General features: G+C 35.1%; 1 protein-coding gene across 6 annotated transcripts in view; it reads left to right on the top strand.

Moving 5' to 3' along the window:
• Positions 1-18748, top strand: part of LOC105831938 (filamin-A) — a 132127-nt gene that overhangs the window by 25206 nt on the left and 88173 nt on the right. For 4 of the 6 annotated variants that reach the window (XM_036285601.1, XM_012672434.3, XM_012672436.3 and 1 more), the window contains 4 exons: positions 3193-3536; positions 4740-4867; positions 6474-6488; positions 17873-18011. In XM_036285601.1, the coding sequence (XP_036141494.1) occupies positions 3193-3536; positions 4740-4867; positions 6474-6488; positions 17873-18011 (626 nt within the window). The remainder of the gene's footprint in view (positions 1-3192; positions 3537-4739; positions 4868-6473; positions 6489-17872; positions 18012-18748) is intronic. The other 2 variants (XM_036285602.1, XM_036285600.1) reach the window with 1 other exon arrangement.

The following is an 18748-nucleotide window of genomic DNA, read 5'->3' as shown; positions in this document are numbered from 1 at the left end:
TTTCTCTGACATCACTTGGTTAGCTTTCGGTAATTGCTAAAAATAGTCCGGATGAATCGTCACCAATGACGATGAGGCAATGCCGCGTCGCGCGAATAACGTAAACTTCATCGAAGGCAAGACAATATCGAGTGCCAGTGGATGACAGAAATAGCCCCGGCAGTTTGAATCCGCCGAAGTTTACGCGATTAAGCACCGTCTTTGTTGTTATTCTTAAGAGGTCTACTACAGCGAATGTGATGCGCCAATCGTACAAAATGACATTGAATTATTAATATACACTGACGCAAAAAAAAACGAGACAAAAATTTTGACCGATTTTTAGGCAATCTTCAAAGTGATGCAACTTTGCAAAAAATCATCCAAATTACATGTACTTTTTTTAAAATTAAAGGGCAAAGACTCTACTTTGAGAATCCCTAAGCGAAAGTTTGATTTGTTAAGTGCAAACCTTTTGTATCGCATAAAAACCAAACATGTTTTTTTTAATTGAAAAAAGTAAAAGTTTGTTATCATTTTTCACAAGTTTTTCGTAAAAATCTGGCTAATATTAATCCAGATTCTTAAAGTTCATTTTTTTCTAAGCAATTAAAAAAAACATGTTGATACGATGTTTTTTGTTGCACACGAGTTTGAAATTTGCACTGTATTTTAGGGTATTTTAGCGAATAAATATGGTATTTTTTGAATATCATAAATTTTGAGTATCAATATGATATTGCACATTGATTTTATTCGTGTTTAACTCAATCATACCACCGTCATCAAAGTGACCCGATGTGCACCACGTAAAGAATGACGGTCGGATTTTGTACATCATGTGGCCCTGAAAAGGCTGATTTTTGAACTAAAATTTGAACTTTTATTTTTTATGTATGAGCATGTGTATATATATGTTTACGTGTATATGTGGGTTTATGAGTTTAGAGGAATGTGATCTTCTGTTGACTTCAGTGAAATTGGTGCGTCAGCTATCTGTTATATTCAGATCAGTAAGTACAAATTTCTACTGATAAATTTCCGTACCACATGATGTACAAAATCCTACCGTCATTCTCCATGTGGTGCACATCGGGTCACTTTGATGACAGCGGTATGATTAAGTTAAACACGAATAAAATCATTGTGCAATATCATATTGATACTCAAAATTTATGATATTCAAAAAATACCGTATTTATTCGCTAAAATGCCCTAAAATGCAGTGCAAATTTCAAACTCGTGTGCAATCAACAAAAAACATCGTATCGACATGTATTTTTTTTTTAAATTGCTTAGAAAAAAATGAACTTTAAGAATCTGGATTAATATTAGCCAGATTTTTACAAGAAACTTGTGAAAAATAATAACAAACTTTTACTTTTTTTAATTAAAAAAAATATGTTTGGTTTTTATGCGATACAAAAGGTTCGCACTTAACAAATCAAACTTTCGCCTAGGGATTCTCAAAGTAGAGTCTTTGTCTTTTAATTTAAAAAAAGTACATGTAATTTGGATGATTTTTCGCAAAGTTGCATCACTTTGAAGATTGCCTAAAAATCGGTCAAAATTTTTGTCTCATTTTTTTTGCACCAGTGTATTAAAAACGTAAAAGTTATACAATAAAAAGATGTTATTAGTTATTTTTAAATTACAATTGTGCTAATTAATCCTTGAGATTTTTCGTACGACAGGCTAAAATTTTCTACTGCCTACATTTCACAAAATATTTTAAGAAAGATATATTATGCAATATGATATGCAATTGTGCTTTCATTGTGCATGGTTGAATATCTACTGCTGATCAAAATTGGGCAAATTTTTATTTAAATAATAAATAATAGAAAAATTTATTGTAACTAATAATAATAATAATAATAATAATAATAATAATAATAATAACTTTATATTGAACAATAATATATTTTTTATTTTAATAAAAGTAATTTATAATAATATATATAAAATCATATATGTGTATAACACAATTCAGATAGATAGGTGCATAAACGTTTGTAAATTTGTAATGGATTTTAATACTTCTTGTATAATTATAATATATTTTCTAATTTATTTAAACTGTGCGCCGCGTCGTTGAATTAAAATTAGATTCTACGAGTAATTAATTAGTATTGTTTTCAAAATAATTATTATCCTTATATGACATGATTATTATCTTCCGATTAGAAAGTAAATTTCTTAATCTTGATGTAAAGATATCAAATTACATCCAGAAAATATTGTGTAGAATATAAATTGACTAATATTATCTTTAAATTTCTTTATTCTGTTATGATTTGACTTTACATTTGATAATATTGTTTAATTATTTACGTATGTGTGTTTCTATATAATAACTAAAACGGTCGCAATAGACATGGCAAACTAAAAATATAAATTGTACATTGGTTTTTTTTATAAACATCTATTATTATTTGTAATATGTAAATGTTGAAATAATATGTAACGTACTTTATAAAAAAAATTGAAACCAAATTGGACCAATCTTATTACACGAAATATTAACAAATTGTTTCAGACTTTAAACGTCTGATTTAGAATCTTATTGAGGCAAACAATTGTTTAACAAGATCAGTAGTATCAGCAATCACTGTCAAAGCTCAATCAAAAACGCATACTAAAATTATTTGCTTTTTACAATTCCTGGAAGTCAAAATGTAATATTAGAGTTGTACTAGAAATTATGTGTAAATGTATACATATATATATATGTATATATATATACCCACCAAACACCAAGTTACATGTAACGTACCTGTTAGTTGTAATTTCCCACTCAACAATGTAATTGTAATATAACACGTGTGTATATATATTATACACATATATTACATGAACCATAAATATATATGATTATACATGGGAAGTTTTTTTATTTTTTAGTATTTTATAAAAGAAGTAACGCAAAAATTATATTTTAAATCAATTTTTATCTTTTCAGTGTGATTATTTTTTTTATAGCCAAACAAAAATTTTACAAAAAAGAAACTGGTACAAATAAATATGGACACATTTTATATATGTTTATATGTTATATGAAAACTTTTTTACCGGGGTGTGTCTTGATATTTTTGTATATCTCTAAAAATAATGAAAATAATTTCAGATGGATAAAATTACTGCTTTACTTTGTATCCAGTTTATAAAAAGCTTATTTACGCGAATATTAATCTATCCTCTCTTAATTTGCAGACTCTACGGACATCGTAGACTGTAAATTGAAGTTGATCCTCGGTCTAATATGGACTCTAATCCTGCATTATTCAATCTCTATGCCAATGTGGGAAGTTGACGATGGCGAAGACAAAGGCGCTACTCCGAAACAAAGGTTGATGCACTGGATTCAGTCAAAAGTGCCAGATTTGCCGATTACCAACTTTACTTCTGATTGGAATGATGGCCGCGCGGTGGGTGCGCTTGTTGATGCGGTTGCACCTGGCCTTTGTCCAGATTGGCAGGATTGGAATCCAAAAGATGCGATGCAAAACGCGTCCGAAGCGATGGGTCTCGCTGATGACTGGCTCAGTATTCCTCAGGTTCGTCGCAATATTATATATTCGAATAATAAAGAAAGACCAACAATACACAGAAAGAATAGTTTTACTGTAAAATTTAGCTGTAGATACAAATCTGGAAATAATTTTGTTGGACTCTTAAATAATTATATAGAACTAAACTGATTGAAATATCAAAATTTTTTGTACAATAGCATTATACTTGGACATCGTAAGGGAAAGATTTCTTATAAAAATCAAACAAACAAAAAAATGAATTTAAAAAATCTTTAAACTATATATTTTAAAGAATTATTAAAAAATTTTCTGGATTTGTTTGATTTTTGCGTACATTGTATATTTATATTTCCCGTTTTCTTTTTGATTCTTGCCGAAACTAAACACTTCACAATGTTACTAACAAAAAATGATTTGACATAAGTCATTTTTAATAAAGTAACTTATTTAAGTTTTAATTAAAAACTTTTAATAGGTTAACAAAATTATTTTTATAGTTATAATTCTGGCTGAATTCTTAGATACCTTAATAAATTTGTTATTTTTGTATAATTATTAGTTTATATTTTAATAAAGTATTATTTACAGAAGAAACAAATTAATTAACAACACAGTACTAAATTAATCTGTTTTACATCCATAATTTGAAATATTTTGAATGTCTTTTTACAGGATGTCATCTGTATAAAATTTTTCTTTACAATTATATGTATATGCTTACAATTATATTAGCATAACATGTATATTAGCTCTCTAAATCATAATCAGTGGATATTCACTGATTTGCAATGGCATACTTTTAACTGTGATAATTAGTGAATATTCACTGTCTTTCAGTAATTTTTACTTTAGAATTAGTGTATAGTCACTAAAAGATCAGTGTATTTATTTCACTGATTGATAATCAGTAAATGATTATTATAAGTATATCACTGAAAGTCAGTGTATTTCCACTGATTTTGTCGACTTTTCACTGATTGTAATTTAAAGAAAGAATATTAGACTATCAAAAATTACTGAAATTATTTCTAATTTATTTAATATTTTTTCTTAATTAAAAAAACTTTCTTCTTTTACCGTCCTGAACTACAGCCCATGCTTTAATGCTGCCTTGAACATGTAACAAAAAAGTTAGGAGACTTATATGTATAAATATGTATACATATAAATTAATTTTTAATTACATGTTATGTGTTTCAGTCATAAATCATGTAATTTTCTTTGCAGCTCATTAAACCCGAAGAAATGGTGAATCCAAATATTGATGAAATGTCGATGATGACATACTTATCGCAATATCCCAGCGCAAAGTTAAAACCAGGTGCACCTTTACGCGCTCGTACGAATCCAAATAGGTAGGAATAAAGATCGCTTATAATCTTTTAAAGCGTTATCACGAAAATGTATTTTTATTATATATTTCTTTATGCAGACTATAACAAACATTTTTTAAAAATATTGTACCAGATCTGTAAATATGAAACCGGAATTTGCCCATAGATGATGCCAGTTGTCAATGTAGTTACCGTCAAACCGCATCATTGACGCTATTTTCTTGTTTTGACATCTGATAAAGATTTTCAACTCACAACAATACAAGTTTTATATAACAGCATAATTTTTAGTAGCGTTGAACGTGTCGAATTTTGTGCCTGGAAACTACGATTTGCGGACAGCATTGATTTTCTGTTACCATTTGAAGAAAATTGCTGCAGAATTGCATCAAATGCTTTTCGAAGCTTACGGTGAGCAGGCTCTTGGTAAATCACAGTGCTTTGAGTGGTTTAAAAAATTCAAAAGTGACGATTTTGACGTGAGAAACGAAGAACGTGGAAGATCACCGAAAAAGTTTGAAGACAGTGAATTGCTAGCATTGCAGTTGGATGAGGATGACGCTCAAACGCAACAACAACTCGCGGATCAATTAAATGTGACACGAGAAGCCGTCTCCATAAGTTTGAAAGCCATGGGGAAGATCCAGAAGATGGGAAAATGGATTCTACAAGGACTAAATGAAAGACAGCAGGAAAACCGAAAAACCACTTGTGAAATGCTGCTTGCCAGGTACAAAAGAAAGTCATTTCTCCATCGAATTGTGACTGGCGATGAAAAGTGGATATATTTTGAGAATCCTAAGCGTAAAAGATCATGAGTAACTCCAGGCATACCATCGACATCGACTGCAAGGCCAAATCGCTATGGACGGAAGACAATGCTCTGTGTTTGATAGGATCAAAAGGGTATGATCTATTATGAGCTGCTAAAATCTAGCGAAACCGTTAATACTGAACGCTACCGACAACAAATAATCGATTTGAATCAAGCTTTGCGTGAAAAATGACCAGAATATAAAAAAAGGCAACATAAAGTGATTTTGCTTCATGATAATTTAATACACTATCACACATAACAAAACCGGTCAAGGAAACGATTGAGGCATTTGGTTGGGAAATACTTTCGCATGCGGCTTACTCACCAGACTTGGCTCCATCCGATTATTATTTATTTGCATCGATGGGACACGCACTTGCTGAGCAGCACTTCACTCTTACAAAAATGTATGAAAATGGCTCGATGACTGGTTTGCCTCAAAAGAGGAACAGTTTTTTTGGCGTGGCATTCACAAATTGTCAGAGATAGGAAAAATGTGTAGCTAGCGATGGGCAATACTTCGAATAAAATATTTCTTATCATTTTCATACAATAAACGTGTATTTTCTATACAAAAATTCCGATTTTATATTTACATACCTGGTATATAATTTTTTGTTTTTCAAAATTATATTATGCTCATAAAAAATATTCTACAATTGATGCTGATTTTAAAATAAAAAAAAAATTTTTTTTTTCTTGTTTTGATGCATGGTATTTGATAGAAATATAAGAGATAAAATACTCGTGTAGATCTCTAATATGATGACTATGATTAATTAATAAATTTATTTTATTTCTCGGTCGCAGCATCCCACCGCCGCGGTAAGTCGCGCAATGATCATGTATTGTAACGGTTTTTGCATTTAATGTCCACCGCCTTGATGAGATCTACTTCTTAACCCAATACTCCTAAGCATACTTTTATACAGGGGATAGACGAAATAATGTGAACATTTAGAAACAATACGTTATTTATTTTACTACACATCACAGACGCGCACTTTGCGCGCGTTATTTAACTTTTTATTTTTTACTTTTTAAAAATAAACTACAATGATAATTGTATAGATAACTTTCTGTACAAATTTGACAGCTGTCAAAATTCAGTCCCAGACAGTTACTTTCATAACATGATATAAGCGCAGCGAGAAAACCAATCATCGCGAAAAAGCAGCAACAATACATACAATGGTAACATCTTCTTTTTACAAAGTGGAAGTGGATTGATGGATTAATAAGCATCCCTTACGGAAAAAACACTCTAATTTTGAGAGTTTACACTCAAAATTAAGTGTTAATACTCGATTTTGGGAGTTTACTCTCAAATTTAGTTGTATACGCTCAAATCTTGAGTATTTACACTAAAGATTGAGTGTTTATACTCGAACATTGAATGTGTACACCCAATGATTGAGTGTTCATACCAAAGTTTGGATTTAAATACTGAATATTTGAAAGTATACTGTCAGCATTTGGATATGACACTCAAGAAATGAGTGTATACTTCCAACATAAAGTGTGAACACTGAAACGTTGGGGATGTACACTCAACATCTATCGGTTGAAGGTATACACTTAATATTGAGTTTGCACTCTCAAACATTGGATTAGAAAATGTTAAATAAAAACAAAAGCAAGAAAAGCAAGTTTAACCGAGATTAAAATTAATCTGCATTGGTAGAAATGGACATAAAACAAATATCTAAAATAAACATTCAACTAGAGTGTTCAACTGGCTTTGAGTATCAATTTGAGTATTACTTTCAACTTGGATGTTTGCCATCTAATTGAGTGTTAATTTTAGTGTTATTCTTAAATTTAGGACTAACGTTAAAATTAAGAATTGATTAGATGGCGAACATTCAAGTTGAGAGTAATAACAGTCTAAAAGTAAATTAAAAAGCGAACACTCAAGTTGAGTGTTTACACTGAATTGAGTGTTTACCCCTTGTCCCAAATTATACTCAACTTGAGTATCTTTTTAAGTGTTATTTTTAGTGTTTTTTCCGTAAGGGACTTGGTCCATTATTTATCTTTAATAAAGATTTTAACTTTATTTGAAATAAGATTATAATACTTAAGTCACTAAAGCAATGTTGTACTATTCTTCGAACACATTTCACAATTATGTCTAGAAGCATGATTTTGTGATTATTATATGATTACACCCGAAAATTTTAGGAATATACAAAGGAGAAGAAAGACTTCTTAAACTTAAACTTAAAAATTTTCTTGGTCCCCAAGATCTGTAGATGAACGACGGAAGGGGAAGAAAGATCTTCCCACTCATATTTAGTTATTTGGCTCCAAAATGACGGCCGTAGCTTCCAGCTGTTTAACCAAAGTAAGAGCTGTCAATGTATCAATATACGAAAGAGGTTAAGTGTAGACAGGAATGCTTTAAAAAATTAATATAATAAAAGTTACATTAAGAAGTGGTAAAATTAAAGGAAAGAAAGTGTATTGGAAATAAAATAAACGTAATAAATTGTAAAAACGAACTTGCTAAGTCTCGATAACTATTATATCTTATTTAATTCAATAAAATTGATATTAAATAATTTTTGATATTTTTTTACAGTTCTGTACTATGTTTTAGAACTGAACAGTCGTATTACAAAATTATTTACTTTTTTATTTAGATTCAATAATACCTCACATAACTTCGAATCTCTTTTTGGATATTTAACACTGTTGAATCCAAATTTGTGTACATTTTTCATCAGCAGGAAATTTAAAAAGACAAAATCCTTGTTCTACACGATTGCGACAATTTTTCACACAACAGTCTGGCATTATTACACATATTTTTTACGATACATCAATTCCATCTTTTTCTACCTTCTCCATCTTCCACTTCCCTGGTGAAAATGTAAAATCGAAGCGTAAGTCGAATATAAAGGAAGAGTAATAAAAGTGTTAGCAAACCTTCTACGAAGCGTAAATTGAAACAATGAAATGTAAAAGAAATGTTAACGCTTCTTTTACATTTCATTGTTTCAATTTATGCTTCGTAGAAGGTTTGTTAATGCTTCTATTACTCTCCCTTTACATTCGACTTACGCTCTTACTCTCCCTTTACATTCGATTTACGCTCTGACTTTACATTTTCACCAGGGTTCTACTACTACTCACTCATTCTTCTCGTACAACACACACTCACACATATTTTGTGACTCCAAAATGGCTCCCACGCGAAGACCTTCCTTCCCTTCCCGTCGTTTATCTACAGACCTTGATACATAGTAGCAAAATACATTGACAGTATATTAGTTAATATTGACTAAATATTTGGAATGCATTGGTCAATGTTTTCCCAATGTAACGCCAATATTGGTCATAAAATATTGACTCCAAATTAGAATGCAATTAATGTCCAATATGAAAAATCAATTAGTTCAATATTGGCCTAAAGCTGAACCAATATTGAACCAATATTTTTGCTTAGACAAATTGACTAAATAAGATGAAGCGTCTATCTTACAATATTGAATCAATATTGGGAATATTGTCTTTATATTACTTTCCAATATTGCGCCAATGTTTTTTGTTACTATGGACCTTGTTCAAAAAAAGCGTGAGTCCGTTTTATCTGATTCCACCGAGAACGACTCTCGTTCCTATGTTTTTGTTTTTGTAGTCAAAAGGAATCATCTTTCATGATTAACCATCTTATGATTTGATTGATTTAAATTATAAAAAAAAGATAAAGAATTCGATTTCAATTTGAACGGTTTTATAACTTATTAGTTGTCTGAGTCGAGCTGAGAGTGGTTGACTGATTCTTGAGACTTTACCAGCTAATTTCCTAATATTTCCAAATACTTTTTGATTCTCGAAACTCTAGTAGATTACTCAAAATAAAGTAGGCTCTGACTTAGACAAAAATTTTCACACACCGTACACTTTTCACAGAACTATTACGCGCACTTTGATCTTACATTAATCTTACACTGATCATTCAGACTTATCGGAAAAAACAAGAAAAAGAAAAAAAGCGAAATCTTGCTCTTTTATATAAGATTTCGCGAAAGAAAGATCTGGGTGTAGGCGGTTGAAGTGGTTTCGTCTCTTTTTAATTGAAGGGACTCTTTAGCAGGATTGTGTAGTTGGTCAACTCTAAGTTCTCTTATTGGACAGATCGTTATACTCTTCTCAACAAATCATTTGTTGAATAATCTATCATTTAGTTTCCTTGTCTCCGCTCAAATTGTTTAATTTTTACCGAGGAAGTTCTGTTGTATTTATCTATTTCCCTTCCAAATTCGGGTTTTATAGTCATAAGTCGTGTCGCGGTATAACTTGCAGATAAAAGAAACGCTCTGTTATTGTCTGCAAATATTTGGATTTCTGTCCGCGCTTGTATCGCCAGGGTTTATTATTTTTGTTCAATTGCATATGCTTAGGAAAACTCAGTAAAAACTTAAGTTTTTACTTAGTTTAAACTTATCAAGTTTTATTATTTGTTTTCTGTAAGAAAAGATTGGATTGAACGTTCAATCTTGTGCTCTTATCACCAGGTTTATTATCTGTTGTTTTGATATTTATTAAAAGATCCTAAATCTTTCTTAGATTTTGAAAATGTTAGTTTGGTCGTCTCATCCATCTGTTTTATCGTTATATTTCTAGCGAAATAATCTAGCAGCACGAAAAGTTATCGGAGATAAAACAGCATTTTGTTGTCATAATTTTATTTATCTCGATTTTTTATGAAATAGGAAAGCTGTAGAGTTTGTTGAACATGACAATGACGGGAAATGATCTAATAATATACTTATTATTGTTTAAACTATACAGTTGCAAGAAAAAATTGTGCAAATTTTATTCTCACTTTAAAAAAATTTGTTTTAACAGATTTTATATAGAAAAAAGCTATGAATGTATTGTAGATAGATAAATAGATAGATAATGCATTTGTCGTTCTAAGGTAGAGCCCTCTAAGAACGTGATTAAGTAGTACATTAATAAGAAATACAGGAATTACATAACAAAATAAAATTGTACGATTAGTAACTAGAACGGGGCTGTCCCGATTGCGCACATAAGCGATTAGACACAGTAGTATTTCCCGATTAGACACAGTCGCGATTTGACATGGACTCGATTGGACACAGACCCGATTGGACACAGACCCGATTGGACACGGACTCGATTGGACACAGACCCGATTGCACACGGACTTGATTGCGCATCGACCCGTTTGCAGACGGATCCGATTGCGCACCGACCAGATTGCACACGGACCCGATTGGACACGGACTCGATTGGACACAGACCCGATTGGACACAGACCCGATTGGACACGGATCCGATTGCACACGATACGATTCCGCATTGCAGATAGTACATGAGTTAGCGACTTGGACGAGGTGGGTGCGGGAGGGAGGCGAAGCCCCCCTTGCACCCCCCCGTGTGCGTGTGCGTGTGCGTGTGCGTGTGCGTGTGTGCGTGTGTGTGCGTGTGCGTGTGCGTGCGTGTGCGTGTGCGTGCGTGCGTGCGTGCGTGCGTGTGTGTGTGTGTGTGTGTGTGTGTGTGTGTGTGTGTGTGTGTGTGTGTGTGTGTGTGTGTGTATACGTGCGTGCACAAAGCATTTTCTGCACCACATGGGTTTGCGACATAAAATATGTATAAGAAAGAAAAATATTATAATAAATATTTTGTACGTATTTTTATGTCTCAGTTTGCCAAGTATAAAAAAATTATAATAAATATTTATAAAATTTAAAAATAAATATTTATGCTATTATAATCCAAAAATATAAAAAATATTTCGAGTTTATATAGCATAAATATTTCTTAGTACATTTTAAAAATATATTTCATATATTGTTAATAATGATTTTTGTATTATTTTTAAATAATTTATGAAAAACGATTATATAACTTTTAAAAATAAATTTGTAAAATATTTATAAAAATTTATGCTAAATTTTCTGTGCTATCTAAGTTGTTTTTGCATTATTTTGCGATGCGGATTCTTATTGCGTGCAATCGGGTCTGTGTGCAAACGGGTCGGTGCACAATCGGGCCGGTTTGCAATCGGATCCGTGTCCAATCGGGTCTGTGTCCAATCGAATCCGTGTCCAATCGGGTCCGTGTCCAATCGGGTCTGTGTCCAACCGGGAAATACTATTGTGTCCAATCGCTTATGTGCGCAATCAGGCCTCACTTAACTAGAACAGTACGCTATGACAAATAAAATAATAACAAGAGTGTGAAGTGACGAGAGCGAGAAGAGAAAATATTACAAAGTACAAAAATATTGCGGGAGGGCCGGAAATACATGTAACGCCGAAAATATGATAGCGATTGATAAGCTGTAGAGTGACGAGCAAAAGAAATGATAACGCGGGACATATTGGAGCATAAATAACGCATAACAGAATATAAAATGAGGATTAGGATTGACAAAATATAATATGGGGATAGCGCGTAACATTATATAAAAGTATGATAATAACTGATAGACTGTAAGGTAACAAGCAAACGATATGGTAGCGCGGAACATATTGAAACATAATTAGCGCATAACTAAATATAAAAATGAGAGAGAAGCAATGCAGGGCGAAAAATCATAGAGAAGGTAGCAATAGATATGTAGATATGTACAGTCGGGAAAAAACAATTATCGACGCAGAGCGTCCGAGCACACTCCACAAGCGTGTAGCGGTCGATGCAGGGACGACAAGCCGCCGCAAGTGTCGTACCCAGGAGTTGGGCACGACGGACTGAAAGTTAAAATAAAGGAGGGGGTGCGAGGACAGCTACTCCCGAGATAAGGCGGGCAACCTATGCCACCGCAGATGACTGAAGAGCTCACGTCGGAAGGAAGAGGTGGAATCGGAGCTCTGATGTGGAGCGAATTCCAAAAGGAGCTGACCGGTGTAAAGGAAAGATTTCTGGAAAGTGGAGGTTCTGCAGGATGGCAAGTCATGTGGAGAGGCGCGCGAAGTGATTCGGGCAGGAGTGTAATGGCGAAAGTTACATGAAAGGTAGGGAGATCAGCCGGAGCGGAGAATGTTGAAAAGAAGAATTCCTATGATGTAAGCCCTCTTGCCACCAGCGGGCAACTACCCCAGGGCACTGTAATAGCGGGACACATGCTCGTTCCTACGCAGACCGAAAATGAATTGCACGCACGCGTTCATCACTCGCTGAAGTCTGAATCGTTGCTGGCCCGTCAGATCGGTGAGAACCGCAGAGCAGTAGTAAAAAAAAGGAAAAATCAGAGAGGACACCAGTCGCGTGCGCAGAGCGGTGGAGGGGCAACCTCGATAATATTTGAGCCTCCATAAGGCACCATTGACCCTGCTGGAAGTGGCGTTAACCTGCTCCGACCAGCTTAGGGTACTGGAGATGCGAACGCCTAGATTTGACGCATTCAACGAATTCAATCGGAACGCCGCCAAGGTGAAGATTTAACGCAGAGTTGGCGCGGATGGAGTTGACGAAACGAGCGCTGCCCAGTATGAGCGTCTTGGTTTTGGAAGCGTTTAACATCAAGCCATTGCTGAGCGACCATCGCTCAATGGCCGCTATGTCCTCTCTGATTTTCCCCAGGGCGATCTCAAGGTTGCAAAAAAGAAAGTAAATGTAGATTTGGAGGTCGTCCGCATAGAGGAGATGGTGGCAGTGCGTTATGGAATGACAGAGGTCGTTGATGAAGATGCTGAATAGCAGCAGGCCAAGCACCGATCCTTGAGGGACACCCGCGGGGACTGATGCCCAGGAGGACTAGTCGTTATTCCCGCGCACGCGTTGCGATCAGCCCGATAAGTAGGAGGCGAACCAGTCCAGAACTGCTTTGGAAATATGCATGCGAGAGAGCTTGTCTAGGAGAAGACTGTGCTGCACGGAGTTAAAGGTTTTTGTAAAGTCGAACAAGATTAGTAGTATGACCGATCTATTGTCGACGGCAAGCCTGACATCATCTACAAGCTTAATGAGCGCAGTCTGAGTGCTGTTGCCCGCACGAAAGGTGGTTGGTAGAGAGGAGGATTTGGGTTTGATAAGTCCTAAAGTGCGAAGTTCGACCCAGAGACGGGAAGAACTGGTCGCAGAGTCGAGACGTCCCCTCAAATATGAGTTTCTGGCCGAAACAATGCGCTGTTTGACTGCGTTGCGCATGGCGCGAAATATCTCACGGTTTGCAGGATAAGGGTGAGAGAAGAGAAATTTCCGCGCAGCATCTCGCTTGCGCATGAGATCCTTGATCGAAAATTCCAACGAGAGAACAGGGGATCTTTTTGCTGTAAAAGATCGGAGAGGGATATGACGATCGCGTGTATCAAGAAGGAGCCTGGTAAAGAGGAATACGCTTTCATCAAGGGACGAGGAGTGATAAATGGCAGACCAGTTTAAGCTGGCCAGGGAATTAAGAAAAGAGTCAAGGTCGAAGCAGGAATAATCACGAATCGTAATAGTGCGTAGAAGAGTGCGGTGGATGAGCAGATCCAGCGTGACCTCGATCAGCTCGTGGCAAGAGAGGAAGGGGATAGGTTGTTGAGAAAAGGAACTGATGAGGGAGCGATCACTGACTAGACAATGATTGATGCGCGTATGTGAGGAAGCCGTGTGGTGAGTGTTGGAGAAGGAAATGAGAAAAAGATGGTTACTGTAGCAGAAATCAGTGAAAAAGTTGGAATCATAGGAGTTGCAGTTTAGATCTATATTGAAATCGCCAATGATCATTGCGGCAGAGAAGGAGGGGTGGAGCCTCTCAAAATCCGACTGGAAGACGTCAAGGTGGCCCAGCTTAGGAGAACGGTAGATCACAGCCAGCAGGAGAGGTCCACACCTCACAAACGAAACACTTACAATCATATACTCCGGCTGGGAACAGTAATGTCCAGGAGACGAGTCCAGGACGCAAACGCTCAGACCATAACGAACGTATAAGCTAACCCCTCCGTCCTCCCTGCCCAGCCTATCGGATCTAATAAGCAGGTAGCTGGGAAGGCTCACCATTCCATCAGACACGCGTAGCTTGAGCCAAGTCTCGGACATGACGACAATGTCGAACGATTTACATGAGAAAAAATTAAGAAATTCATCGAAGTGAGGGAGGAGGGATTGGCAGTTGACGTGACAGAGACAAAAAGGCTCTCCACGAGAAGAGCGTGACGCGGTAGAAGGTCACCCGCGACGCCCCGTCGGCTGCTTAGGAATAGCCCCGCGCGCGGCCGAAGATGCGGGTGGGTGAGAAGTTCCAGCTGAGGGCGCAGGCCGACGATAGGTTGCGGCGAGGGGCGCAGGCGGACGAGAAGTCGCTGCGGACGCAGAGGCCCGATCCAGGGGACGCAGCCCCGCACTGAGAGGGGGCTCGGAACCGTCCAATGTTGACAGAGAAAGCGATCGCGGTCGCGGGGCGCCTGCCACAGTGTGCAGGGTCGAAGTTGAGGCAATCGACGCGAACGGCGCGGCAGGAGGAACGGCTCAAACGGCGGTCGAGGCTTCGGATGAAGAAGCCACAGCAATAATTTCACGAAAATGCTCAAGATGACGAAACTTAATCGGCGAGGCCAAGGGGCGACGCTTCACGTGAATGACGCCATCCCGAAACCAGATGCAGGACAGGTGCCCCTTCCCCACCGCGCATCTGGTCTCGCCGAAGAAAAGCCTGACGGAAGCGGGCAGTCTCTCATTCACCTACTAACATTTGCAGTAATTTTCTAGTAGTTTTTATATTTGGCATCCAACTTGGACCAAGTTCTCGGATCATGGACACAAGGCTTTAGGATGTCCTGAGGACTTTCAGAATATCATATTCTCAGAACATTTTGTGCTATCTAAAATGTCTGGTATTTATACAGTTATCATATTTAAGTTTATCTTCAGACATTTTGTAGCTAATGAAACTCTTTATACAATATTTTAAGAATAACGTTTTTAGCTAGTAATACATATACATCCGTAGGACATCCCAAAAATGTCCTCAAGACACGAGTAGAATTTTAATTTATATTAATACCATTACAGTATCTAACATTCTAAACTTTTACTTTAGAAGTCAAATTTATACTTAAAATATTTATATAAAATATTTACAATAATACAAATATTATATCTTGAAAAGATCCCAGGACATCCTGGGACATATTCAGGATGATCCTGAGAATGTTTTGAGGACTATCTGGGTAATATGTGTACTTTAATTCTGGAGAAGAATTTTTTAATCTATAAAAGAAATACATATGAAATCTTATTAATGATATGCACGAATGACTCTACATTATCGACCTCAATCAAATTTTAAAGCGTGATTCCAGGATCCCTTTAAGGACTTCTGATATATATAAATGAAAATAATTATGTGAATTTTTCTTTATTTTTTAAACTGAAGGAACTCTTAAAAGATATTGGAGAAGATACTTTATTTTTTTATGCTAAACTTCAAAACTATTTAATATAATTTAATATTTAAGTTAATTTAAAAACTTATAATTTATTATAAGTATATATTATATACTTATAATTTATAATTTAACGACTTAACTAATATTTATGTCTTATACAAGGTGTCGTGTAAAACTTTATACAACGATTACAAGTAGGTGGAGCACATTAAAATGAACGGAAAAGTCCTTTATCGTTTTGCAATTTTTGTAATAGTTAATAAGTTATTGATTACACAGGCACACAAAAAAAGTGGTTGGTCCGGCGGACCAGACTAGTCAATTCTTATGTATTTTGACTTCTTGAATTTGAATCCAAGGTCAGAATTGGCTCATTTTTTCCTAACTTCAAAAAGAAACATCACTTTACCACTTTTTTGTGACCTGTGTAATCAATAACTTATTGCAAAAATTGCAAAACGGTAAAGGACTTTTCTGTTCAGTTTAATGCGCTCTATCTGCTTGTAAACGTTGTATAAAGTTTTACACGACACCCTGTATTTAATAAAAAAAAATTGTGTCTTGAAGTTTTAATGAATAAAAAGCAATTTTAGAGTGATAGTGTGAAGAGCATTTTTCTTTTGATATACTACTTATATAACACTACTTATATAATACAATTTTTTTAATTGATACAACTATACTAATTTATTATAAAAAACGCCGCTCGGATTGCGCACAATGGCGACTAAGAAGGTCAGAGTGGTTAGGGCAATACATTCAGTGTAAGCAGTAAAACGGTGTGGTGGGGGTTACCCCTGCGTGAACCGGATGAAAACTTGTTTACTCCGAGCGGTGTCTCTCATTGAAATTAATACAAACCACGTGTACTATACGTATTTTGGGTAGCTGAATCCGTTGGCCGTTTTTATCCACCACGTCTAGATTTTTTGTAAATTGCAAAGAAATGTAGTAAATCGCTTAAATACCATATACACATTTAACCCATTAATCCCCATGGCTAGACCAACGACGAGAGGATCGGAAAAGTAACTATTGGAAGTTTCACTTTAGGTCAAAAGAACATTTTAGGTGTGAAAAAAACTTTTTGTAATTTGTTTAAACAAATTTTGTTATAAACAAATTTAAATTGTTTTTACGTCTAAAATGTTCTTTTGACCTAAAGTAAAGCTTCCAATAAAATTAATTCAAGGACACTTTATTTTACAAGAATAGAATATATATTAAAGATAAAAGATGGAAAATTGTAAAAGTATTTCCTAGATGTTCACATTATATTATCTATCCTCTGTGTGTGTGTGTATATGTATATATATGTGTATATATATATATATAATATAATTATACATATAATATATATATATATATAATATGTATATATAATATATAGAGTACGCAAACGCTTAATAAAACAAATAAAATACGTAGTGCGCGGTTAGCAAATATATGATTTGCAAATTTTTTAAGGAGAAAACAGCCAAGAATTTGATTAGTTGATAATAATTTTATTTTTCCAAGTTTTGCGGACAGATTTTTTCTTTTTTCAAAGCTTATGTAAAACCATTAAATATATAATCTCGTGTATACGTGAAAACTTCACGAAGTATCGAAATGAACTAACCGCGCGAATAGTGAGTGGCTGCAAGTTTGCCGAACATCGCACGCTTGCAAATTTGTTTTTAAAAAGAATGACATAAATATCGTGTAATCACTGTAGCGTAAAACAATGCTTGTAACCGTCTGGCAAATGGATTTTCTTAACGTATTGATGTAACAACGTCGCAGCCGCTGACTGACAGCCTGCCAATTATTCTATTCTTTTTGCTATTCTCACGGTGTTTGCTTACGCAGAGTACGCGCTTATGGTCCCGGTATAGAACCAACTGGTCCAATTGTCGGCGCACCTGCCAATTTTACTGTGGAAACCTTTTCCGCCGGCAAAGGTAATGTTGATGTCATCGTTGATGATCCCAAAGGAAACAAGCTACCGGTAAGGATTGTTATCTATCTAATAGTGTTTAATCGTATATTCAAATATAAAATATTCTATATTTTGTTTTAAAAGGTTTGAAATACAGATTGTTTTTAAAGATCTGGAATAGTTATGCACGAAAAAAAATTTTTTTAGAAACCATCATAGGCTGATATTCACAGTCAATTCTTATATTTAAAACTATCTTAGGTACTGACTTAAAATGTCAATCAATCATAGAATTAGCATTTTAAGATATTGAAATAAGGTGTTAAAATAAAAATCGATTATGAATATCGGTCATAGTAATCGTGAAACATGGACGTCACAAAATTTTGCTACAAAAAAGTTACATGAAAAAAAAACGTTTTAAGGTAAATATACCGATTAGGGGAGCCCGCTCCGATAACCTTGGCCTTGACATATGTTGTCAAAGTCACCCTCCTGAGTGACCTTGAAAAGATTTTAGCCGTCGCTCGTGATTCGTTGAAAAGTTATTAACAAAAAAAGTTTTATAATTACGACATATAATTATTCAGTGTAGGAGTATATCAGATGAGTTTGCAACTTTCCACGTGTAGCGAGGTTTCCCCCCCCCCCTCTGCTTACAGGGCGAAACGACGTTCACGCTTGTACTTTACCACAAGGTTTGCGACATTAGATTTGTAATTGTGGCCAAGTAGTAAATTTAAAATGTTTGGGTTAGGTTAGGTTAGGAAAAAATCCGGGGAGGGGGTGCAGGGGGAGGGGCGGAG

This window comes from Monomorium pharaonis, chromosome 4 (genome assembly GCF_013373865.1).
Source record: "Monomorium pharaonis isolate MP-MQ-018 chromosome 4, ASM1337386v2, whole genome shotgun sequence".
Classification (NCBI taxonomy): Eukaryota; Metazoa; Arthropoda; class Insecta; order Hymenoptera; family Formicidae; genus Monomorium; species Monomorium pharaonis.
The sequence above is the reverse complement of the archived record's forward strand: the minus strand, read 5'-3'. Positions and strand labels throughout refer to the sequence as shown.